The sequence below is a fragment of the Cyprinus carpio genome, chromosome B6, assembly GCF_018340385.1.
Source record: "Cyprinus carpio isolate SPL01 chromosome B6, ASM1834038v1, whole genome shotgun sequence".
In the NCBI taxonomy this organism is placed as follows: Eukaryota; Metazoa; Chordata; class Actinopteri; order Cypriniformes; family Cyprinidae; genus Cyprinus; species Cyprinus carpio.
In genome coordinates this window covers 11,240,519-11,268,422 of record NC_056602.1, presented here as the reverse complement: position 1 = coordinate 11,268,422, position 27,904 = coordinate 11,240,519, and the positions used below count along the sequence as shown (strand labels likewise).

Here is a 27,904-nt window from a genome sequence, read left to right as displayed (position 1 = left end):
AAAAATGTTGATCCAGAAATGTGTTTTATTTGCTAAAAACAAAGGTTAGCATGTAAACAAATAACTTGTAGTTGTAAAACTGAGGATCTTTGTGTACCTGCATACGCATTTTCTATACTTTTCTGAATGCATATGTGTGCAGCAGCTAGGAATTTAAATTTATTTTTTTATTTTTTTTGCTATTTAAGATAAATAAAATAACTTTCTAGCTATCCTTTTTTATTGTTCTAGATTTCTTACAAGAAAAAAAATGCAGGACAGGACTATTTATTGGGAATCGATTAGGTTGTGTATATTGAAATCACAAATGGGAACTGGGTGTGTCACATCTATTTTAGGTTAATTTTTTTCATCTTTCATCTTTTATCTTTTAAATTTGTCATAGCATGTTTAATAAAAGGATCAATATACTAGGAATACTTTTTACTTGAAGTTTAACTTACCTGTCGAGAATAAACTAGACGTTTGTCAGAGTTTGTCAGATCAATTCAAAGTTTGTCAGATCAACTGAAACCCAAACATCCATCAAATTCTTCCATATTGTAAAACCATTGCCAGTGTTTACCCTTGTTTTACCCCACTGCCTGTCTCTGTGAATTTTGGCTTGTACCTCTCTTCTTCTTTATGGGCTAAACATCCTCTGGCTCAGAATGCCACAGTCGCCATGCCCCAAACTCACACTATTGGGTGCAAAGAGGTATGTAAATACATACAGTTGGGGACAAAATTTTACATACATGCTGGAATATCTGCAAAATGTTAATTATTTTACCAAAATTAGGGGGCTCATACAAAACGTATGTTATTTTTTGTTTAGTACTGACCTGATATTTCACATAAAAGACATTTACATATAGTCCACAAGAGAAAATAATATAGTTACATTTATTAAAATGACCCCCTTCAAAAGTTTACATATGCTTGATTCTTTTTGTGATAGTTGTTCGTAAGTCGCTTGTTTGTCCGGAAAAGTTAAACTGTCAGAGGTTCTTCCGAAAAATCCTTCAGGTCCCACAAATTCTTTGGTTTTACAACACCTTTTGCTTATTTGAACCCTTTCCAGCAATGACTGTATGTTTTTGAGATCCATCTGTTCCCACTGAGGACAACTGAGGGACTCATACAAAACTATTACAAAAGGTTCAAACAGTCACTGATGCTCCAGAAGGTAAAACAATGCATTAAGAGCCAGGGCTGTAAAACAGAATGAAGATGTGTAAATTTTTCTTATCTTGCCTAAATATGATTTATATATATAGTATATATATATACTGCCCTTCAGAAGTTAGTTTCCCAGAAGACAAAATATGAAAAGTTCAAAGGCTCTTAATGCATAACTTTTCCTTCCGGAGCATCAGTGAGCATTTGAACTTTTTTTAATAGTTGCATGTAAGTCCCTCAGTTGTCCTCAGTGTGAAAAGATGGATCTGAAAATCATACAGTCATTGTTGTAAAGGGTTCATATATGCAAAAGATGCTGGAAAACCAAATAGTTTTTGGGACCTGAAGGATTTTTTTCTGAAGATGATATGTAGATCTAGTACTTAATATGGATACTGTTAGATCCAAAATGACTGACTTAGTGTCATGAAGCCAGAGTATCCCCCAGAAGTCTATATTTTGTAAATATCGGCCTTGGAAAAAGCAGTCCCACTTTGTATTAGGAGGCCTTACTTATAAAGTACAATATATATATATTGTGTGACTCTGATCAGGTGTGTTTGCTGAGAGTAGGTTATATTCATGCTTACTGTCAACCATCAGCACCCCCTCCACCAATCTCTGGTTCTTCCAAGCCAGTTGTATTAAAGCAAGTTTGATTACATTTCAGATTAGAGCAGCAGAGAGGCGTTTGCTGCAGGAGTGAATTATGCACTGCCTTACCCCCCTCAGTGTCATCCCTCACTCCCTCTGTTCCTTTGACCTTCGGGTCACACACAAAAAAAAGCTGCATTAATCACAACGACACCCTGAAAAGAGAGAGAGAGAGAAAGACAGAGAAACAGAGAGAAAGAGGAGGGGTTGTACCATAGACAGTAACACCTCCAATCTCTTTCTCCCACACTCTCCCTTTTCCTATCTCTTTTTTCCCCTGCATTGTGTCTGCCTGTAGCAAAAGACCTCTGTTTCTCTGCTTCCCAAAAACTAAATTAACCCATTTACAACCCCTATTACAGCTGTGTACTCCTGAATATCACCCCTTGCCTGAGGGGATAAATGCCTCTAACATTCACAACAGAGGTGGAATTCATCTGTGCTCTTTTGGCAAATAGAGTTCATAGTGTGAGGTTCATAGTGTGAGCCAAGCTCCTTGCATATTAAAGGACAAGATTCGTATTGCTAAAAAAACAAATCAAAACAGAGGAAATGCTGAGAGACTGGACCAGGAGTCCCCCATGACAGAAATAAAAGTGCCTTACATGTTAAGAGGCATCAAAGGTTATATTACAATTAAAACATCTAAACTCAGTCTTTAAATGGGTCATATGATGCGATTTCAAATTTTCCTTTCTCTTTGGAGTGTTACAAGCTCTTGGTGCATAAAGAAGATCTGTAAAGTTGCAAAGACTAAAGTCTCAAATCCAAAGAGATATTCTTTATAAAAGTTAACACTCATCCTGAAACGGCTCGTTCTAACACGCCCCCACATCTCTACGTCATGATGTGGGAAGATTTGCATAATGCTGCCCAGATGTTCACCCAAAGAAAGAAGGCATACCTTGTATTCTCGTTGTATTATTGTTGTTGCCGCCGCCGCCGCCATATCGTATTGATGTTGTGTGTTTCACTGTGAAACCAAAACTACTTTGTTTAGCCTTCCAAAAGAGGACAATATCCGCTTCATCATGCCTGGGGCTGATCCGTGCTGGTCGCTGGGGAAATACATCAACATTGCACTGTGGAACGCAGAATCGGCTTTCACCGTGGATGAAGCGGAGTTCAGCCCGGGTTCGTCACATGTAGTTGCCGCAAGCACAAGGTACGCTCCTTCGTAGAATCCACCTCAAGCCACCCGCCTCTGCTCACTCAAGCCGGCCGCGGCTCACTCTAGGCCTCCAGCCTCCACTCACTCAAGGCCGCGGTGTGTGTTTCGTTGAGAAAGCGAAACTACTTTGTTTGGCCTTCCAATAGAAGATATGACTAGAAATCATGTTTATATCACATTTATAATGGGTTTTATCTTTATGTCTCGTCGCTCCAGCCGGACAAGGCATCACAATATGGTTAAGAGGCGTAATATTTCCGTCACACGCTTGAGGCATTCGGCCAATCACAACGTGCTGGATAGCTGGCCAATCACAGCACACCTCGCTTTTCAGAGCGATAAGCCTTTTAAAAATCGATGCGTTTCAGAAGGCGGGGCATAGAGGCGAAACAATAATGTACACTATGTGGAAAATAATGTGCTTTTTTAACCTTAAACCGCATAAACACATTTCATTACACCAAATACACAAAATAATGTTCTTTTTAGCAGCATTGGAAATAATCTGTTGTGCTTGCTAAAGCAATCACTATTACTGCTGCTCACAGTTAAGGTTACGGTTTTGAACAAGCCTATAACCCTGAGTATCAAACAGGGTCATATTTTAAGTGGTCAAATAAGTGCTCAAATTGCAATTTTTCTGGCAGATTAAGAATCCTGTAGACTGGAAGCACAATCCACATCTACCACTAGGCAGTAACCTAGCAAGAACATCCCTTTATCCTAAATGTTGTGTTGCTTGGTCAGAGCCGTCTGGGAGCCTATTTGTTGATTAGGATTGTTCCGCTATCCAATTGAAGCTGCACAATTGCCTGACAGAAACTAAATGTAACTTTAATCTCAAAGGATTTTTTAAACACTTTCTGGTTTGGAGCAACATCCAGTGGCAAATTAGTGATCAGACTACTGGTGATCTATAGAATATTACTCTAACAACTTCATTCAGCCAAATCCTGTCAATACATATTCCTTATAAATCTGTTGGTTCATGCATCTGCTCTGCATTAGGCTTAACCTGAGGAAATTAGGTCAGGTGCTCACCTCAGTTACAAATTGACAGAGATTTATAAACAGGGTTTTGTTGTTAAAATCATCCTCAATCTCTAGCAGTGTGTTTTGTATTTTGTATTTTGTATATGTTTTTTTTTTTTTCAGATTTTTTTCATGACTTTAGAACCCAAATGTATTTTCAGGTGTTTTATTCATACAAAAATTATTAGCATAAAAAACCCTTACATGCAGCTGGCAACAGATCAAGCATGCAGAACAGAAATAATGACACCTTCATGAGTGATAGAATGCTCTTTCTCTCTCTCTGCTCGTTGGTCATTATCCTATTTTCCCTGTTCACTTCCAGGTTCTTGAAACAATGACAATGCTTATTAGCTCCTCATTATTCATTTAAATCCATGAAGGCAATCAATTAAGTTTAAGTGTGCAATAAATCAGATTAACCAGTCAAGTCCCAAAACACCATAAATCCAGCACTGGACTGATTTTCCATAATTAGTTTGATGAGAGAGGCTGGGCCACAACATTGGCAACAAGATTGTGTGTGTGTGTGTGTGTGTGTCATTTAACCTCTTAACACCAGAGAAAACACAGTCTCAGAGAAATTAACAAAAATATAATGTCCTCATAAAAGGGCACAGGGTCTTAAAAGGTTAAAGAGGCTTTGGCTTGTTATTTTATATCATTAAGTGCTGTGAGAATTGTAATGTAGCCATGTTGTATGCTCTGTCAGACAATACCTTCCCCCCTGTGATGTCAGTTGTACGCAGGTTTCATGTAAAGCTACTCACCTAAAATTTGATAATTTAGTTTAAAGGGATAGTTCACCCAAAAAATTTAATTATGTCATTAATTACTCGCCCTCACGTCGTTCCAAACCCGTAAGGCCTTCGTTCATCTTTGGAACACAAATGAAGATATTTTTGATGGAATCTGAGAGCTCTGTGACCCTCCATAGACAGCAAGGATATCATCTGTAAAATAGTACATGCGACATCAGGGGTAGTGAAGCTACCAGAATACTTTTTGTGCACAAAGAAAACAATAATAACATACATAATAAACAACGCTGATTACGTTGATTACGTTCTACTCTCCAAATGGCAGAAGATGGTAACTTGGGGAGCAGAATTGTTGAATAAGTTATGTTATTATTGTTTTCTTTGTGCACAAAAAGTATTCCCGCAGCTCTCGTAGAAAATTACAGTTGAACCCGTGATGTCACATGGACTTTTTTACCAATGTCCACATTTTTGTGCGTTGATCGTGGTAATATCCTTGCTGTCTATAAAGGGGCAGAGAGCTCTCAGATTCCATCAAAAATATCTTACTTTGTGTTCCAAAGATGAACGAAGGCCTTACAGGTTTTGAACGACATGAGGGTGAGTAATTAATGACAGATTTTTCATTTTTGGGTGAACTAACCCTTTAAATGTAATGTTTTTTCTTTCCTTTTCTTATTTTTTTGTACTTTTTTGTATTGGTTTCTTTTAGAAAATAACTAAAAATAACTAACATAAACAAAATGAACTGTCTTTCCCTCTGCCTTGTTTTCTTTCACCAGCTCTTTCATCCCCTTTTTGTCCCATGGGAAATTACAACAGCATAAAGCCTGGACCCTGCTGCATGAATCTTTCCTCTCTTTCTCCCTTTTGCATTTCAGGATGTCACACTAGGAATCACACTATAGGTCAAACAGTGGCAGAGTCCATACTATATGGGAGCTTCTTTGAATGTAGATTAAATTACTCCCTTCATGTGTAATGTGTCATAGATAGATAGATAGGGTGACCGTGATTTCACCAAGTAGCTACAACATGTTCCTGGATCAACATCCTTGTTGATCCTGAAACAACATTCCAATTAACCAATCAGAATTGAGGGATAACTTTTCAGGGAATATTCTGTTTTAGGCTTATGATCAGGGTTAGGTGCTGTACCCTTGTTAATCAGCGAAATAGATAGATAGATAGATAGATAGATAGATAGATAGATAGATAGATAGATAGATAGTTAGATAGATAGATTTCATAGCCACTGTGAAATGAAAAGACTGTTTTTTAAATAGTTTGTTTGTTTGTGTAGAGAGCGTGCAGGGGTCTCCGCTGAACGCCCATTCCAGCCACACTGAATTCCAACTGGACGCTTTGAAACATTTTATGGGCGGTGTTCCGATGTAAAAACCAGTCTGCTACCTTATTGGTTGTTTAAACGTCATATGGAAATGACTTCAGCGGCTAAGCCCCACCCACTGGAGTTGAGCTGCACGTCTGCTGTGTTGATGCCGAACAAAATGGCTGCAGAGGCTTGATCCCGACTCGACACTCTCAGCGCTTTCTCCGGACACTCCGCACTTATCCCTGGATATTTCCACTGTCGTTTTAAAAGCATCTCTGGATTTCTCCACACGACTGCAGCCAGACTGCTCGCCACATCGCTCGCTATCTTTATTTTTGCACTTTAATGAAGCAGCTCGCATCGTATAATTTCATGTCAGTCTACCAGACAGTAACGTTAGCAGCTTCAAACTGCCCTCTTCTTCATCTTGCACCGTAGATGAGAAGCTATTTCTGATGACCAATTTATGCCACTGTAATTGACAAACTGCCTCGCTGATTTAATGTATTTTATTCCTGTCTTTTCGAGGGTATTTATATGTTATGGAAATGTCATGTGCTGTTTTTCCAGCATGCATGCATCTATAATCTCCATCAGAGCCCAAAGCTCTGAGTCTGCATAGAAATTTCACAACAGTCCTTTTCCCTTTGCATACTGAATTTTGCGTTTATTTTCGTTCTGCTGCCTTTTTTGGACTCTTTCAGCTGCGCATTCAGTACAGTGTTACTTGGGTCTGTCTGTTTTTACGGGTACTTTTTTTTTTTCGGAAAAAAATAAGCCTTTTATACCGCTGTACAACATGCAACACTTTTTTAAAGAAAGCTGCCAAAGCTCGACTTGTGAACAAAAAGGTAAGTTGAGATATTGGCTACCAATCTAAACCACATATGCAGACCACTAAACATAAAAAAATAATTGCTGACTGGTCAGATTATAATATATATATTATAATCTCTACAACAATAGTGAACTCGCAGCCTGTTGTAGAGATTATATATATCATAAACTCCAAAACAAGCCTAAACCTCAATATAAATCTAATCATATATATATTATAATCTCTACAACAGGCTGCGAGTTCAATTTAAGTCTAATCCTTTGGAGACATTTGTGTGCTGTGGCGTAGTGGTTAAAAATCTGGGTTGTTACTTGAAAGCTTGTAGCTTCTAACTCAGCGATAAGCTTGACCATAAACACGCTTAACCAAGTTACTGCAGGTAGACTGAGCCTGTAATGTGTTTACTGTTAGTTACTTTGCTGACTGGTCAGATAAATGATAGCTGCTTGGATAAAATACTGTTTTAGATTTATCCAACTGCTGTTTAGTCGTGTAATCTGTAATTAGAGCCTTTATTTACACTGAAAGATTTTTTTTATCTTAATAGTCTTTCATTTTGTTCTATTTATTTACCTGTGTGTTTATTTTAAGATATACTGTAGTCAGATATGTTAATTAGCATACCAGACTACCACAGTTCCACAGTAATAAACTATGCAGTGAATCTGATATTTGGTTATTTTAATGTAATGTTAATTTGGTTGTAAGGGGAGTGATATCACGTTGTCAGTGTCAAAAAATATCCCTAAAACGTTTATGCAATTTTAAATGTTTGAGGTGGTACAAAATGAAGGGCTGGACTTTGGCCATTACTCTTACTGTCTCTCAAAATAATAGAAGATTCAGCTAATTTTAATCTAGTGGGTACAACTAATATCACATGCATCTGATCCTATTAAACATTACACTTAAAATCCTCCAGTTAACCGGCTCCTCACTGTTGCCATGTTCTTTCACGCTGAAAGGGATCTGTTCACCATGATATTACATTTCTGTTGGTTATGAGATTTCCAGCAAAACACATAGAGGACAGCCTATAACTTGTGTACTGACATATATTTTACAGGAAAGAAAAGAGAAAGACAAGAAGTCAAAAAGGTCAATTAGAGTTAATTTCTTAGATCTAGCCTTGATTCTTGCTCTGTTAGCTGTTTATATTCACAAACTCAGGGTCATTTGTTTCTCCTTGTGAAAAAAAAATACATTCAGAATTATTATATAAATACTTAAGAGCAGTTAAGCAGTAAAGATATTTTTGCATTTTTTTAATGTAAAAAATTATTATTTTTTAGATAACCATCTTTACTCTCTGAGAAATAGGAATTTGAATTTGCCATTCTTCTCCCCTACTATTCTAGTACTTTTTATCCATATCGTCATTGTGCTCTTTTGTAGCTTTGCTTATTGTCTTGTGCGCTTAATTGAGAACCATAATTTTATTCTTCTATCTATTTTTCTCTCTTGAAAATCATGTCACACTTGGCTGATGCCAGTGATAAGATGAATAGGGCAATTCACTTGTAATTCATAACTCGTCTACCCTTTGAGTGTGTGCTGCTCAACCTTAATTATAAATCACACCAAAATGAGGAGCTCCTTCGCTCTGGTACATCCAGATTCAGCTCTCCCCCCTTTCGTCTGGTTTTGGGAAACCACCGTCCCTCATGGCACTGCAGGGGATTGGGGTCAAAGTTTGGAGGCGTGAGACGCCAGTGTTCAGCTTGTGTCAAAAAGGGCATGCAATACAGATGAGTGATCTCGCTCTGGACTATATTGGTGCACACGAACCTCTGAACCGCAGAGGTTGTAAAAGTAGAAAGTCACTGGGAATGCCTTGTCTTTCATGGGATTCTCTGCGTACATTGTGGCTTTCTATTTAGTGTCTAGCCCCACTTTATAGCTGGACATAATTTAATATTGGCTTCTGTGGCTGCACACTGCCTCCGTCTTGCTCTGATAAAATTAGAGCACATTGTTCTTGTCTGCACAGATTTCAAAGCCTGGCTGTGGTGAACTCTCCTTTGCTGGATTTTAGTTTGCATTTCTGTAGTATCGTTTTCCTGATTTTCATTCTTTCCTGTGCCTAGATTTTTTAATGAATTCTTTTGTTTTTCAAAGGAGGTATTTTTCTTCAGGCAGTTGTGTAGTATTAAACCACATGTTTGTAATTGCTTAAATTAAAATAGAATATCCCAAGAGGTTAGACAGTGCTGACATGGCATCAAAACGCAATTCAGGTAGATGCTAAATATCGAACAACCAGACAGGGGTCTTGTGGGGAGGGGGTGAGGGGGGTGTTTTGAGGTCTTTCCACCCATATTTCTCTCATTACCTCATCATCGCACTACAGTCCAGTCCAGCTCAGTTAACATTGAACCCTCTGATGTAAGAGGCTGAAATCCTCTTGTCCATGTGAGAGGAGAATTTTGCGCCACGCAGCAGGACAGGATGGGGTACGGGTTAGGGAAAGAACTGGAGAAGAAAGGATTTGTGAGTGTTGGCTGGTGTCCCAGAAAATGTCCCTGCTGTGTTGCTGGGTCCTTCCCCCATTCTGTCTTATGATAGCATTTTGCTATAGACTCTAGGCAGAGTAAAGCTTCATGTCCGAGATTGAGTTTTTGGATTATTTCATTTCAGATTAACAAATTTTGTTTCAACCCTTATATTTTGGAGATCCCAGGTCCTTATAGATTAGTCAGGAAACATACATCTTAAACAATGACTTTAATGATGTTTAATATTTTGAGAACGGATACTTCGAATATCCTTTTTAGAAAATGTTTTGTATTTTTTCAAAATATAATTTTAAAATATTTTAATTAATTTTAATAGAGCCTAGGTAAACAGCATGAATAAATGCACCAAGCAACCCCAAAATTGAAAGTTAGTGTCAAAAGAACACAGATATTAATTTTTTTTATTCTTTTTTTGTGGTTTCTAAGTTTAGTTAAAGGACAGTTTCGTACATGGCTCATCTGTAATTTGTTTTCTGTTTAGTTGTGCCAGTAGCACCAATTTTAGTAGTGCAGAAGTTCCATCATTTTATTTTACAAATACATCTTTATTCTACAAAAAATATTTACATAAAAAGGTGTTTAATTTTCTAAATATTTTATTTTATATTAAGAACACTATCACAATTTTTTCTTAGAGTTTCTAGGCAGCTGTTTAACTTCATCTTGCAGCCAAAAAACAAGGGGTAGAATGCATGTGTTAGATTAATGAATGTCAGTGACATTAAGAATTGGCCTATTAGGGCAAGGGCCAGGTTTGTCAATCACCAGCCAGCCATCAGCCATCAACATTGAGCCCTGATGTTTGAATGTAAATGTAATGTACTATATGTAATAGGGCTGCACAATAAATCGCATGCGATATTTAATGCGCATCCTGTCAGTAAAGCCGGTTCTGTAATCAGCGGTAAATCTCAATCACGTGCGTGCTTTAACATGGAGCAGCATTTACTACACAGAGCCGTTGTTCACTGACAAGCTGCGCAAAACCACGATCATATATGATTTACTGCTGATTACAGAATCGGCTTTAGTGAAAAGATGCGCATGAAATATCGCATGTGATTTATCATGCAGCCCTAATATGTAAATGATGGGAATTTGCTGTTGTGAGGAACCCCAACGAGAGTGCACCATCATAAATGATTGAGAGGCTTTAAAGTTGAAGCTCGTTCAAGATGGAGTACAAATCTTATTCATTCTGTGTCAACTGTTTTCTGTTTTGCTAGTTATCATCATTTCAGATTTCAGTGATTTAAACTGATTTCTGGATGTAGTGGTTGTATTGTCCTGTGTATTGATTCAGTACTGCTTGAGCTCTCAGGCGTACTATTAAAAATGAACGTCTGGTTTTCCTTTCTCTATTTTATAAATACTTGTTTGCCTTTATTGTGCTTTGTACCCCTGTCAAGCTGTCAGAAGCGCTTGTCTGTTCTTCTGTGTGTTGCCTCTGTGGTAGCTGTCAGTATAACCTTCAGGATGAAAGGGAGAACCATTCGGGAATGATACTGACTCCATCTCCTGGAGCTGCGTGTTTTTGTATAGTGTCTTATCCGATTTCACTTTGATAAATTTCATCAGAATAGAGCTGACATTGATGTTTTGACAGCTTAGATAAAGCTATTGTTCTTCTGTAGGACAATCCTGGATTGTTTGGCCTCAATTCTGCTGTACACCTGACTTCTTAAACATCACATGGTAAGGCCAGGATACAACTTAAGGCTCTTTGCTAACTTTAAATGTATGGTAGTGATTGGTTTCCATTTGGTTGCGAGTTGATTTACTCGCCCTTGTTTTTCCTGTGTAAACTGCGAAAATAGATAAATCTAAATGTAGGCTCTCAATTAATTAAGTTAATTTAAGTTCCAATCTATGTTTTTATACAATTAACTAACTTGCAATAGTAGTCTAAGCAGTTTATGCAACAGATCATGGATCATTAAGTCAGTGAGTTGGAGTCAAGATCCAAATCAGTTCAGCTGGAGTCAGGTTGTACGTGACGACCCAGCATTCTAAATTTAGCAGGTTTTTGTGCCCACTCCCGCCAATCCTGCATATCCTTAACACTCAGTAATTTTAGCACATAGGAAGTGCTAAGCTGCTCTTTAGTTGTAGTTTGAGAAGGCCTCTTGATGACCCAGTCAGTGCAGTGAACTACCGAGGGGAGCTGCAGGTTGCTAATACTCGATGGCAGGAAGGCCGAAGGTTAATGGTTTTTCCCCTCCCCTCTGCTGTGGCCTGCCAGAAGTCCTTGTGAGCACACAAGCCTCTGCTCACAGCCTCCACAGGTCTGGATATAAGCCAAGACAGCCCACTCCGAAACACACCACCTTTCAGTGTGTTTTTCTGTAAACCTCCCCTGTCCTGCCCTGCAGGTCGATAACCACATCCCTCGCACCTCTTTACCTTAAGCGTTGCCTGACCTAAGCTTGATCATGCAACTTGGGACTTTTCATGTGTGAGAATGAATATTACACTTCTTACATTCTTTTTTTTTTTATTTTTTTATTTTTTTTTTGCCTTTAAGGTATATAAATTTGAATAATTTTTTTTTTTCATCATCTTTCATTCTTTTTGAGCATTTAGAAAATTTCACTGTTTTTATTATATAGCTCACTAAGCTCAGTGTGCCCTTCAGGTCTTATGCCCAGAGAAAGTGATATATTCATCCTGAAATTTGGGTCAGTTTCCATTGGTGATTTTTTTTTTTTGCGCATTCTGGTGTAATTTTGTTAATTGTAAACAAATAACATTGACTGTGATGCTTATTCCTAGAGTAGAGTGCTAGCAATGCCAAGGTAACGGGTTCGATTAGGGAATGCATAAACTGGACAATTGTACCTTCAATGCAATGTAAGTCACTTTGAATAAAAGCATCTGCCAAATGCATAAATGTAAATGTTGGTTTAAGAGATTATTGTTTTTACTTTGGTTGGTACAGTATGGTGAAAGAACTAAAAAAAAAAGTTGTTTTAGGTTTGGTGTTTCAGCTGATATGTTTAGTTCATTTTCAAGAATCTCTTCAATCCATCGGTTTCAATTTAATACTCTGATTCAACAGTCTATGACACAGAAATCTCTGTGCGGAATTTATTTATTTCATATTAAAAACAGATTTCAGTAAAAACATATATGGTAACACTTGAGATCAGGGAACACATATTCACTATTAACTATGCCTTTTGCCTCGATGAACTTCTAATTTGCAGCTTATTAATCGGTGGTTGTTAGATTTAGGTGCGGGTTTAGTATTAAAGTGCCCTTGTTATGGGTTATGAAAGGTTCATATTTTTGTTTTGGGAGTCCCCAAGAATAGGTTGATATGTATGCAAGGTCAAAAAAACACTTTCATTGTCTTATGATATGCATTTATTTTTTCCTCCCAAACGGTCCGCCCCATGAGTCATTTTTCCAAACCCCTCCTCTGCGTGACGCTGAACTACAGTGATTGTTCTGATGACCCAGTCTGTTGTGTTTGGTCTACTGTGTGCAGCGCATGTCAATAACGGAACACCCATCACCATTACTTAGCCCACAGCTCGGTGGTGAACACCCAAACATGGTATATGCGTTATCCCAATGCAGAAAAGTATTGGTAAAGCACTGCATTTTGTACACCAACTTATAAGTAATAACACCGACAAACATTCACACATCAACAAACATTAACAGATTTCTAGACAATTGCAAGCGAACAGATATTGCTGTTAGCCGGTTAGACAGAGACCTACAAGCTGCGCAGAGTGAACACAACACACAATTAAATACCTATTTTGCATGCTACAGTACAGAATACATGACAAAAACAGTTTTTAAAAGAATTACTCCACTTTCAGAAAAAAAAAAAATTCCTGATAATTTGCTCACCCCCATGTCATCCAAGATGTTCATGTCTCTCTTTCTTCAGTCGCAAAGAATTAAAAAAAAGCTTTTTTTTTTCCCTCCATATAGTGGACTTCAGGGGTGCAGGGTGTCCGCGGGGTCTTAAAAAGTATTAAAAGTTGATAAATCTATTTAGAGAAAATTAAGGCCCCTTAAAAAGTATTAAAAAGTCTTAAATGCCATTTACCAAAGTATTAAATTTTGTATAATCTTTTCATTATGTATATTTGTCCGAATAGTGGGGTTCTGTGTAGTTTATTTATGGACTCCCGCAAGATTTGACGTCATCACTGACTGACTGCGCTGCTGCGTGGTCAGAAATTCAGCGAGAGCGGGATCAACAAGCCCCGCGCTATCATTACCGCATGCTCCCATCCGCTCCCGCGATATTTGAATCTGCTCCCGCCAACATTCTAACATTGTATTTAATTTTCGAGGATCAGGGCGCCGCTATCAATCTGTGGGGTATTTAAATCCCTTTGAAATAAGCGCTGCAAGTTCACTTTCGATTTGGCGATCGCTCGCGCACTGTGTAAAGTGAGTAGGCTACATCTATATTTGTCAATGAACTCGCTATCTGTTGAGGAGCAAATCCTCCAACATCTTGTCAGTCATTTCTCCTTACTTTTGACCCGTGATCAGCCAATCTGACTTCTGCAACTCGTGTTGGATGCAGGTTTTTTTTTTTTTTTTTTTTTCACGAAATTGGGCTGCTTTTAAACTGTTGCAATGGGTTGATTTTTCCCAGTGGGTTAAAGGTTTGAAAGATTGCATTAATTACATTTGGTTGAAATGCTTGCACTGAAACATTTTGCATTCTACCTGTAATAAAAACTGTGCTAAATGTTTTGGGCCACACTAGTAGGAAGCATTTGAGCTGTGTTTATGATAAATGTGCATAACAGTGACTGTAAAATATGTATTTTAGGGATGGAAATTACATTTTTATATTTGGGACATGGTAAATGCGCTAACTTGGGGTGTTTTTTTATTTTATTTTTATTTTTTTATTATTATACTGACATGGGCTTGGGATGCACAATTAAAAGGATGTAATAGTTGTGATTTGTTATTTTACCTTCCATGATCGTTCAGACTTGATCAGGTGCAGTACTGACACTATCAAATCAAGCACTCCATAATCACAGGTAAACTGTCTGATCAGTCAGATGTTTGTCATGAGAAGTGTTCCACAAAACCGCTATGGTTTGCAGAGAGTAATAAGAGCTGATGTTACAAATACATCTTTTATAGTAAATGTAAGTTAAAGTGTCGCCAATGTAACCGGTTAAAACTTGGAGTGGCGATGAGGTCTTAAAATGTATGAAAAGAGTCTTAAAAAAGGTCTTAAAAGGTATTAAATTTAACTCCATGATTTCTGTATATACCCTGTTAACGAATTGAAGGTTAAAAATGCAGTTTCAATGCAGCGTCAAAGGGCTCTACACAATCCCAGTCGAGGAATAAGGGTCAACAATCTTGTCATTTTCTTAAAAAAATAATATTTATTCACTTTTTAACCGCAAATGCTCATCTTGTCTAGCTCTGCCAGGCACATGCAGGGTATATCTAAAACTCCCAACACTTTTCCTTCAACTTCAAAGTCGTCCTACATCGTTGTTTTATTTATTTATTTATTTTTTTGTGAAGGATGTTAGACCCTCCTTGCACGTTTACTTTGTAAACACTGAGTCGGTCCTTCTGCAGCGATTTAGGATGATTTTTGATATTGGAGGAGAAAATGAGTTGGGAGTTTTTCGACATACCCTAACGGGTTTACCCTCACAGCGTCTTCTCCACAGGAATCTGCTATGCTGTTTGAGGGAGGGTAGGTTTAAGTTTTCCCTGGTCTGTGCGCACAACAAGTGGGCAGGCATAAATATGCTTATATTTCATGTTGACGTCAACTTGAGGAACCTAAAATATTGTCATGCAGAATAAGGCATTAATATGTGCTTTAAAAAACAGTCCTTAAAGTAAGTGTTACAAATACATAAAAATAAAAGTTACTGTTATTACAGTAGCAAGAATAAAAAAATAAAACCCTACTAAAATAACAGTATCAATAATTTCTGCATCGATCACTCAAAATGTGGTCTAATCTTTATCTAATTCACAATAAAAGACATGCACAAACTGACTTAATAATAATAACACAAAGTTTTCTTTACTTTTAAAAAAATTTTGAAGACATTGAGTCATTGTTGATGAGGCCGGCTGGAAAAAGTAAGAAAACGTCTGTTTTATGACATCTCCAAAAGATAATTGTCAGTTGGAGATGAGAAAGGAAGTATGGGTTGCCCGGGTGCCCTGTCTACAAATGTAAGAAATTCTGAACTGTTACAGAATCGACACTGCTACTTTGCTGTCATTGAAGGAACAATAAATTCAAAGTGTATCAAGACGTATTACTGGAGAATGTCAGTACAACAGTTTATGACTTCAGGGGAGGTTAGATGATGCAACAAGACAGTGACCCAAAGCACACAAATAAATCAACCAAAGAATGGCTGGGAAAAAAAGGAAAATATGTGTTTCTCTGACCTTTAAACCAATCAATGCAGATTTTTTGGCATAATATAGGGAGGGCTGTTCTGGCATGACCGCTCGAAAATATTGATAAACTGAAACAGATTTGTGGGGAGGGATGGTCCAAAATTGGTCAATAGTCATGTAAGCAACTAGAAAATATTTGGTTGAGGTTTTTGGAGTTATAAAAGCAGAAATCTAGCTATTTTGAAAGGGTTCACAAATTGAATCTTGCCACTGTGTTATTAGGTCATGTAAAATTTTAAACTATTAAACATACTTTTAATAGTTATTAAATGATTAATTTAATTTTTTATTAATTTAACATTTTAAAAACACTTAATTCAGTGAAAAACTTGACTTGATGATTTACTGTAGAATTAACGCCCTAGATTGTGTAATGATGGTTCTTCTGATTGGGGAAAAAAAACATAAACCTCAAAAATATTTATATTAATATTTTTAAAAAAAAATCTGTATGAAATTGAGTACATTTACAGTATATTGATTAAGATATGTCTGAACACATCAGAGACAATGTATTTTTACATTTATTTGAGAGGTTGTGCAAGTAAAACCTGGAATAAATTATAATCTGTGCCAAGAAATGGATTATAGAATGTTCTTGCCATTAAAAACAATTTGATCAGAATCAAAGAATACAGTATGTTTACACAAATCCTAATGGGAATGTATCAGCTCGAGTGTCTGGAGCAGATGGTTATATTTTATGAACAGCTGAACTGGTAGGCTTTGGAAAATTCCAGCACACAAAGGGTGTGGGATATTTATAAAGCCGTTCAGTGTCCCCCTTTACAAAATGCATCGGGTAATTTCAACACGATCCTATCTTCTTGCTCTGGAACTCTGCCATGAGGTAATGTGAATGGCAATCACTCAAACGACTGTGTTCTGATTGGACAGCAAAAGTGGGGATAAGTTTACTAACCAATGGAAGGGGTTTGAGCCAGAGGGTAAATCAGGACAGCTGATTGGCAACTCTAAGCGTTGGTCCAGCCATACTATGGCTCTCTGCCAGTGCGTTGTTTCTAAGTACAATGCACTGTTGTCACTTGCAGTTTCACTGATTGACAGCTTTTCCTTTACAAACTGACAACACAACAGGACACCTTCCCCATTATTTCTGGTGTATATAGTTTATGTGTATGTTTATGACTTAATACCTGACTTGTGACTTTTATGTTTGCATTGTCAGTGGAATGAGATCTCATTTTGTGTTGATGGGTGGAAAATGCATTTAGATTTAGGGTGTAATATATTGTGCACAGTCTTACATTTGGAAAGATGAGGATCAACTGTCCACTTGGCTAGGTCATGCTTTCTAAACTGCATGAGTGAGATAAGTCAGGATACCCACTGGCACTGACAAAATGTGGATGGACCCCTGTAGCACAATCAATTTGTCAAATCAATGCACGGTCAGAGTTTTACCAAGGCCTTTTGGGGCCTTTGTATTGGATTTGAGTCACTGCAATGTTGAACTTAACTAGACTTACCATAGAGACTGATGCCCTCAATTTGGCCTCAGTTTGGGTCTCAGAAATAATTACCTGTCTCCAGACACATTAAATAAATCATACACCCTCCGCCCACTTCCTAATTTATGAGTGAGTGATAAAGGTGGATTTGGAAACATTGTATCTGTTCTTTTACTGTCCAAAATTTGCAGATCCTGCAGTCCACAATAGACCTATAGTCTTCTTGCATGGTCACATGGGATGGGTCTTCCATCCTGACGATTATTAATAATTCACCTGTCTGTCTTCTAGCTGAGAGAAGCTGAACATCACGAGGAGAGAACCATTTGATGGAAGAAAAGAAAAAGAAAAAGCAAGAAGAAGAGACAAAGAAGGATACTGCGCAGAAAACGGTCAGTTTGTTTTAATAAAAAAAAAAACAAAAAAAAAACAAGGGGAAAAACACAAAAAACTCTAAAAATCTGTTATTTTAAATCTTACAAGAGACAATCAGAAATTATAGTGAACTTTATAATATACAGGTTATTTTTTTTATTTTTATTTTTTTTAGATTTACTCAAGATCGGTTATTTAATCATTGGGTGAGATTAATATTAGAGGACAAACGTAATCAAAGGGTGAAAATATTGTGCACAGTTAAGTATCCAATATGGACTGATATCGATACGTTTTAGAAAGTCTCTTGTATTTAGACATTAACTGATATGCTACTGTGCAACCCCACAGAGTTTATTTTAATATCAGTTACAACAGATTATGATTTTGCTTTAACAGTTTTTCGTCTCTTTTTGTAATTAGTGTTTAAATCAGTGGTTAGATCTTTTGGGATTCAGCAAATGCACATTGAGTACTTCAGTATCTTTATTTAGAACCCGGTGTTCTGAAGTTTGTGTTCTGTACTTAAAAGGGCAGTAAGAAAAGAACAGTCTTTATAACAGTTCTGGAATGGCACCAGGGAATGTACACTGGCACACTGGCCTTGCTCCCTTCTCTTACTCCTCTTCCCCCTAGCCTCCTCTCTGACAGAGGGCTGTTTGTAGTCTGTTTCCACTCGATTAGCAGGCCACTGTTTGTGCCAATACGATTCGCTTCGTAATCTCTTGTCAAGATTACGAGGCAGGGTGTGTTTTAAGACTTGAGGTTTAGTTTTGTTTTTGGTTGGTGCTTGTTTAGTCATGCTGTTATCTTGGGCTGGGTACAATTTTGAACCTCCTCAACCCCCAACACCCCAAAAAACATTTATGAGGTGTTAGTGTTCAAAAAATCCAAACCTTTTAGTGTTTTAACACTACAAAAATATGGGTCTACACCAATTTTGATACCACATATGTGACCCTGGACCACAAAACCAGTAATAAGGGTCAATTTATCGAATTTGAGATTAATACATCATCTGAAAGCTGAATAAATAAGCTTTCCATTGATTATTGGTTGTTATGATAGGACAATATTTGGCAGAGATACAACTATTTAAAAATCTGGAATCTGAGGGTGCAGAAAAAAATCTAAATATCGAGAAAGTCGCCTTTAAATTTGTCCAAATGAAGTTCTTAGCAATACATATTACTAATCAAAGTTAGTAAAATTTTTGTTTTGATATATTAACAGTAGGACATTTATTAAATATCTTCATGGAACATTATCTTTACTTAATGTCCTAATGATTTTTGGCATAAAATAAAAATCAATCATTTTGACCCATACAGTGTATTTTTGGCTATTGCTACAAATATACCCCAGCGACTTAAGTCTGGTTTTGTGGTCCAGGGTCAAATATATGATATTGAACATGTTATTTCAAATGCTACATAAAAATATACATATTGAATTTAAATTAGAACAAGGACATGTAACTGTCAAGTATTTCTTTAATAAGCAAAAGAAGTACATCCAATAATATTAACAGCATTCTTATTAATGAAGTACCAGTTCTTATTCAGAACAAATTCAGTCTTTTAAGGGCCACCTATCAGTCAGACAGGGTACCAAATCAAGTCTACCCTCAGTACTACTGATACAGGTCTGGTAGTGTTATTTCTTTATTTTAATGTTAATATTAACCTTTATTATCAAAGTACCAGTACATTCAAAGTATGTTAATTGAGTTAATTGCAGGCTATTAGCAAAAAAACACTCCAACAACAGGAACACACTCTATATTTGCGTAGTAATCATGTCCATATTTCTGAGTATGACACTAATGAGTTGGGTTAAAAAAATGCATCCTTTTTCGTGCATCATTCTTGTCATTTATAACTGTGATGATACTTTGCTGATATTTGTGTATGCTTTTATTAATATAAATATTTAATACACACGTATTTATATATTTTTGATGATGAAGAAAATGTAGACTAACCATAAATGAATTACACAATTGGAATACATAATTTATTTGCAGTAAAATGTCAGGGCAGCCTGCTACAGAAATATGAATATTCATTATACTGTATGCAAATAACATGTAAACTACTACACTGAAGAAGTAGAGTCAAATATATCATGGCTTTTGCTGATAATGCATCTCTTGCTTTCATTTACAGGATACTGAACAGAAAACCAAAGGTAAGTATTTTTTGAAGTCCCTTTAATCTTTAAAAATACAATATTGTTATATTTCAACAGAAGAGTAATGTAATTCAGCTAAAATTTAATGCGGCTCGTGTGTAGTAAGGTCAGCAGATATGGAGATCTCCCTCATTAGTCTGAAGATAGCTTTTGTCGCTTTGATTTCATGCCTGTGCAGGCTAATGCTTGGTGACACATGCATTATTTCATTAGCATATGTTCACTGGGGTGTAGGGAAACCCAGACGGGTAATACTGGGATGAGAGATACTCCTCAGTATCAGCAGTTTGCTGGATCTAATTTATGGACACGTTATTGTTGATTTTTTTTTTTTTTTTCAGTTAGTCTTAAAACCTTTTAAATTACTTGAAGCTCTAATTTTCTTTTTTATATATTGTTTCTTGTTTTCTGACAACTTATGTTAAAATTTCAGACTTTAGTGAATATTGTATATAATTAGTGAATAAAAATAGGGATATAATTAATCTATAACTACATTTGGTGTACTCAGTCACTCGCAGAATCAAGTCCAGCCTTCAGCGCAATTATAAATGAACTCAGTAGTAAATTTGTACTTGAACTTAACATAAACTCCATGTCATGTGTAACATAAGAGATAAAAATAAAATTAAGAAAATTAAGATGTCAAGACCTTAATAAACATCTACTGTACTGCATGTACTCGACTGGTGAAGGACTCTACAAGATGGCCTAAGACCCAACACTATCTATAGTTACTAGAGGTCAACCGATAGTGGATTTTGCCGATACTGATAGCTAGGTTGGACCACACTGGCCAATACCCATTAATTAACCGATAGTTTTTAAAACGGATACTGAACAAAAACTAAAATAGTGCTTTATTTAAAAAAAAAAAAAACAAACACAGGTACAAAAACACAATAATTATAAGTAAAAAAATAAGAATAATAATAATAGTAATAGTAAATGTTGAAATTACCACAAAATTCCATTTTATTTTTTTACAAATTCCATTATTTCCGTTTGAATTTTTCTGGATTCTGTTTTTTTTTCTGTTTTACTTTTTCTTCACTGTTTTAATAGTTAAAGTGTATTAATCAAAAAGCAAGTCTAATTAATTAAAACCATGAAACTTATACATTTTCACATCAATTTAATAAGAGTTTAACAAAAATTACATGTTTAGGGCCCTATGAAATGTTTTATTTTTTTCTCACCATATTTTTTATTGTTACCAAATTCTGTGTTTTAGCATGTGTAATTATTTGAATCCATAAAACAACTTATTTTATTTTTTTTTTTTTATTAAAGAAGCCTTATGATTTTTTCCCCCTCAAAAATACTGTGTTGTGTATTTAAATTTTTCTGGTTATCAAATCAAGGCATGAAATATTAATTTAATTTATCTTTTAATTACTGAAAATTAAGCAAACTTTTTTTTTGGCAAACAAAGGGGATGTACTATTAAAATTAAAACATGGAAGAAATGTTGTGTGATTATTCATTAAAAAATAATGTTTGTTTCAATTTAGTAGTAGTAGTAGTAGTAGTAGTAGTAGTAGTAGGCTGTGTACATTCTACTGAAAAATAGACCGGACTTTTATTTTGACGCAATTACCTTGATTACCTTTACATTCTGTGTATGTGATATGAGGCTAGTTTTCCTCAAATCAAACAGTCAGAAGCTCATGAAAGCTCATGAAAGCTCTCTCAGAGCAGTTCTGGAGATGTTGTTCATGTGTTTACGTCCTCATTCAGAGAGACGACAGAAGCTGAAATCACCGCGAGCGTCACACGCACTTCAGTATAAATGAAACCTCGCGTCTGCACCATTCATTCACAGAGTCACTCAGAACATGCAGGATTCATATTTAAATTGACTTTTGTGGCTTAATAGTAACAGATACTAGTCCATATTGTGATTGGATTTAAGTGTGATGACCTACTTTTGATTAATTCATTCAACATTTGACCAATCCCGTGACATTCTGCGTTAAACTGTGAATTCTGTTTTTCTGACTGGATTCCGCGATTCCGTCCGCGTTTTCCACATCGCGGAAATCACAGGGCCCTACCAGCACAATGTATACTCTCACACTTTAATTGCTTCTATTCTTGAATACTTAATGATTATCTTATCAAAATAAAAGAGCAGCGCTGAGTCTAGGAGAACTCACCTGTCACACACTCCGGACACGTCACGTTCAACTCGAGCAGCGGTCTAAAACAGTTTATTAGTTCACCAAACGGACACAAGTTTACTTCAAGAATGAACAATGAGGCATAGATAAGTTTGAAGTTCAGTGTTTATAAAAACGGAGCAAACGGAAAGAGCGATCTATAATATAGCTTTATAAATGAAGCATACAGACTTTAGTAGAGCAACAGAAAGACAAACGTTTCAATGAAAATGCGCAATATACAATTCATTGTGTACATTAACAATGATTTGGGGCGAATATAATGTAATTTAATGGAAAACTATGTGAATGGCACTCTGTGGCGCGGCAGGATTTTCTGTCAGCTGCATTTAAATCCGGGTCTGAAGTTTCTGACTCTGTTTAGCGTGCAGCATCACGTGTCTTAACAAACAGCACATGCTGTCAGTGATTTCAACCACTAGAGGCCTCTCTCGCACTGTATAATGAAAACAGACCGTTCTCAGCCGCTCCAGCAATGGACGCAACCCGGAAAACTATCGGCATGGATTTTTGCCGATAACCGATTGTTCCAGCAATCAACTATCGGTGCCGATTAATCGGCAAAACCAATACATCAGTCGACCTCTAATAGTTACCCAGCCCTAATATTTTGGTACTTGCATATGGTTACTATATCATTCACAATGGTATTCACATGGTACCACTATGGTATTGAAATGGCAGCAACTGCCACCATGGTGGTACTTAGTGTGTTGTTATTAAGGGCTTTAAAAACTCATAAGAAACAGTATAGTTTATATTTTTATTACATATAGTTAAATATGACTTGCCCCTTCAGATGCGTGTGTCGTTTAATGTGTTTGAGATGTAATGTTTTTCTTAATGCATTACTTACATTTCACTGGTATACTCTCCATCTGCAAATGTTAGAATGTCATGGAAATATTTCCATTTTGCTGTCAGAAACTTATAAACCCTCTGCTTTAAGATTCTCCGCTAAGCTCAACAGACTTCATTTAGAATGAGCGCCGCCGCGCGCATGTATGCCAAACAGACAGAGCGCAATGAAGTAGGAGCGCAATAATTCTAAATAAAATATACATTTTGCTGAAATATTTGTAGTTGGACAATAAATGTGACATATGTAGATTTTTAAACCAACAAGTTAGTGTATTTGTATTATATATAGAGAGAGAGAGAGAGAGAGAGAGAGAGAGAGAGAGTATTGTATTGCTCTCATCTATCCTGAAATATAGATCTGTGTATATGCATATTTACATGAACGTGGACGTTCTATAATTATAGCTTAATTAACTTCATTAACTTCTGTTGGAAATGGGCTATCGGACTCAAAGTAAATGTAAATAGTCTTCAGGAATTACCAGTGCTCTAAAAATCGAGGACATAAAGGAAGATCTTTCTGACATCAAGACATTGAGATGAGAGATATAAGCAACCTTTAACCCACCTCAAAGACCTTTCTTAGTAATAGTTGGTGGCCCCAGCACCAGTAAACATGTTTGAGCTATGCCTGTGTTTTTGAACACTCAGACTTGTTTAAAAAGGCACATCTCCTCATAACATGCAAAATCATTTACTGCGTAAGTGAAAGTGGCTTTTTGCAAAGGTCACCAATTTCTTAGTGCGGCACAGCAAGGCCACAATAAAACAGAGTTCAGACTGAGGCATTTTCTGCCCCAATTATGCCCCGCTGGGATGGAAATTTCCTGCAGTCAGTTGACTTTTTAATGGGTAATGGAAAAATTAAATGCATGACAATTTTTTTTCTTTTTGAATTGGACGTTTTCTGTGGTTCACAGTGATTTCCCCTTGTAGCAGAATATTACAGTGTTGCAAATGATAACAGCATCACTTCACTGCTAGATAAACTGAAATTCTTGATGCAATTAATTTGCAATTTCTCATCCAATTAATTACGTCAACACTCACCATGAGGCTGATTTTCATGAATTGCAGTCTAATTAGTAGCTAATTTGCCTGAACAGAAAGGAAGGAGGGTCTTCAATTGTGACATTTATAAATACTCAAATTAATCATGAAAGTTTAGATTCTGTTATGTTGATTTATTCTGGAACACATTAATCAGTTAAGAGGCCTTCATTTATCATGCTATTTAACTGTACTGTCTTGCATACCAACATTGCTACGTTGCAGGGGCAGCTGTCAATACCGTCACAGTAGTAAAGCAAACAAAAAAAAAATAGTAATAATCGCTCTAAATTCAAACTCAAAGAAAATATATTTAAAAAATAAATACATAATATGAATTTGAAAAATATACCATAAAAAGAAAGTGTCAAAAATGCTCTAGTTTCTGTGTATCAGTAATGTGCTTTAACTTAATTTTTAACATCTTTGAACAATGCTTTGCAGTGAGATTTTTACAAAATAGCTGTGGTTAGTTGCTTTAAATGTCAGTCAGGCAGTCAACTTTCTGTTTTAAGTGGGTAGTTATAAGCCATAATAAGCTACAAAGTGAACCAGATTTATGCCAAAAGTGAGAGGTCAACTATCTCCATAGCAAGGATGATTCCCTAACCCACACCAACACTGTCCCAATGCTTCCCCAACCTCCCATTTAAACCCTTTTATGGGTATTTTTTATGTTCTATGGTGACTCAGATTTTAGGTAACCGAAGGTTTTTTTTTTTTTTTCATTTAATTAAAGCTATATGAAATTGTGGTCCCCCTGGTTCTCCAAATACTATAGACTGAATGGCAGAAATATCTTATGTATTACATTTTTCTTTACTCAAGGCAGATTGACTTGCCATAGAATTTCACTGAAGAAAAGAGAGAAACGTCCTCCTTTGTGTATTTTGATGTTAAAACCTTGCGTAATGAAATGGTTGCTGAAGAAATTTTACTACGACTGGTTTAATTTATTGGCTGAGAACATTTAACACCCTAAACGGCGTTGCAAGTTCAATTACCCAATTACCCAAATTTAATTACCCAAATGTTTATTTTCAGCTAAATGAAAAGTTTAATTGGTGTTTCATTAAAAAAAAAAAAAAAAAAAAAAAACATTTTGGTGTTGTAGTAGTCTCAATCCCCTATTCTACCAGTACCAACTGTGTCCACTCTTGAAACATTTTAGATTTTCCATGAATAAAGATGCTCCAAAACAGAAACCAGTAACTAGTCTAGCCTGATTTAAAAACTGCTTTCCTTGTTTTCCAATATCAACAAAATTTTCTGCATTAGAAACTACCGAAGCAAACTTGCACATGGCACCATTTTGGTGGAAAAGTTTTATCAGTGTTTGAACCTTGGTTTAATTTCAGGCTTAACACTAAGTAGAATGACTCAAATGCCGCCCAAATTGTGTTTTTGATAAATGTATTATTACAAAGAACCATCTCTCATCCTCTGCACTGACTCTAATGCGCTTTGTCAGCAGTTCATGCCTGTGCGGCCTTTGAGAATTTCTCATTTTCTCTTTGCATCGTTAAAGGGTTAGTTCATCCAAAAAAGAAAATTAGCCCATAAATTACTCGCCCTCAAGTCGTCATAGGTGTATATGACTTTCTTCTTTCAGACGAATCCAGTCGGAGTTATATAAAAAAACTGTCTTTGAGCTTTCAAACTGTTTAATGGCACTCAGTGTGTGTTGCAGTACATCAGTCCAAAAGAAGTTAAATAAAAAGCCCCCATCTTTACTATAAAAGTGTCTCACACAGATCTGGGGTTTGAATAAAGTCCTCCTGTAGCGAATCGATGCATTTTTGTAAGAAAAATAACCATATTTAAAACGTAATAATCACGGAAGCAGTACCGGGTGGATGACTACCGGGTGGATGACGCTCCGGGCAGATGACATATGAGGTCAGCTTTGCGCAAGCACTACTCAGAAGTGATGAACACGGAAGTGCAGGGGAGAGATCAAAACAAAATAATGGCCACTAATTAGAAGTACAAAACGAGGATTTGGAAAGAAGAATGTCGGAGGATTTCGATATAAGCCAAGAGGAGACTGGTTTTCCTTTGCTAAAGTAAGGAAACTTTGCTTCCTTTGCTCCTGTTAACAAACATTGGTTTTCACGAGACTCACCAGCGCATGTGCAACGCTGACCCCATACGTCATCCTCTTGGAGCTGCTTCCGTGTACAACTGTTGGCACAAGCTACATTAAAGTAATTATTACATTTTGAATATGGATATTATTCGCTACAGGAGGACTTTGTCAACCCCCCATTTATGGAAAGAAAAGAGTTATTAAGAGAGTCTAGGTTCTTTTCATATTTGTAAAACTGACAGGTGGAATTCTGGGTAATCTAGAGGGAAACTAGCGGGTTCAACTGCAGCCAGACTGTTACGGTTTTGACAATAAAAGAAGGAAACCCATGCAAACAATTGTTAACATTAAAAACCCTAATACTGATATAATATTGTTTCTGCCAGTGTCCCTGATGATTCAAACCCCTAGACATATACAGTATTCAATTTATTAAAGATTCTGTTTCTTCTCCAGCTTTAAAGAGAAGTGGTGCCAGATTTATTCTGGGATTAAGAGCCATATATATGTGCTTACTTATGTGTGATTTTGAGAGAGAGAGAGAGAGAAAGAGCGATGGAGCTGTAGATGGAATACAAGAACACAAGATTGAAGCAGACAGGAAGAAATGGAATGAGAGAGGCCCCACAGCAAATTGCCTGTCTGAGATTGCCAGTGTGAAGATCTCATGGTCCCAGTGTCCATCTGCTTCCTGTAATGAATTCACAAGCACTTTGAACAATAGGGACAATGAACAGTCGAACAGGCTGTGGGGGATGGAGGAGAAAACGTAGAGAGGGAAAGGGTAGAGGAGGAGGGGAAATGTGCGAAGGAGAAGGGCACAGAAGAAAAAGAGACAGGCAAGACTGCTCTGCATCCTGATTGGCTGGAAGCATGGTCGATGGATAGGAACACTGAGCAGAATGTAATTATAGATATGCGTCACCATCTTCAGCCAGCGGCCAGCAGCTCTCTGTTTTTAAATGACTGCAAGGGATCTCTGTATTCAATTCACAACTGGAAAACATTAAGAGTTCTTTGCTTGGTTAGTAAGTACTGTATCTCCTGAACCCACACACTAGACACAAACTGCGAGACAAACTCAAGGCTCTTATTTTTTTAAATAAGCAAAGATCTGCATGAGGCCGTTTGATCGTGTTTTATTTTTGCCATTGTGTATTTCCAGATCATTTAATTTCCTAAGGCAAATCTGCCATTCAGGCTGTTATAAATGGCTCATCTTGGCATGGAGCTTTTCTTCGAACTATGTATCTTTAACCCAAAACCTCGGAAGAGTTACAGCAACTCTGCCCAGAGCTGCTCAGTGCTTGAGGCTGATGTTAATCCTGTTCTTTTCTCCTGAGCATTATTTGTAAACTTCTCAAAGAACCTTACCCCAGATGTCCCTCCTGTGTAGTGTTTACCCAGAATACCCTGGAAATCGTGAAAAGTAATCTTAGGCTGGCAAAGGGACTTGCTATTGTTGGTAGTCTTTAGTCACTGCAGCATGCAGCTTTTCCAAATGTTTTCTGTGCAGTAATGAGATGCACAAGACAATAGCGCTTCGACAGTTTTTTTTTTTCTTTGAGTGGTTTGTGGCCAAAGGTCATGGACTTCCACATCCTCCTCTTCCTCTACAGCATTCATAGTAAACACTGTTGAGGAGCTCTCTTTCTGAATATGCACAGTCCATTTACAGATGTTTGTTTATTTATTTAAAATAATATGTTTTCCGTGAAGGTTTTTGCCATTTAGACTTTGAAGCAGTAAATGAAAGTTTGAATCATGTACTTATCAC

The 27,904-nt window shown here is 36.8% G+C and overlaps 1 protein-coding gene across 1 annotated transcript in view; it reads left to right on the top strand.

Moving 5' to 3' along the window:
* The first annotated feature begins 6,242 nt into the window (after positions 1-6,242).
* Positions 6,243-27,904, top strand: part of LOC109103649 (trinucleotide repeat-containing gene 6C protein-like) — a 53,187-nt gene continuing 31,525 nt past the window's right edge. The window contains 3 exon segments of the mRNA XM_042725714.1: positions 6,243-6,966; positions 17,668-17,768; positions 19,920-19,941. Of these exon segments, the coding sequence (XP_042581648.1) occupies positions 17,706-17,768; positions 19,920-19,941 (85 nt within the window). The 5' untranslated portion in view covers positions 6,243-6,966; positions 17,668-17,705.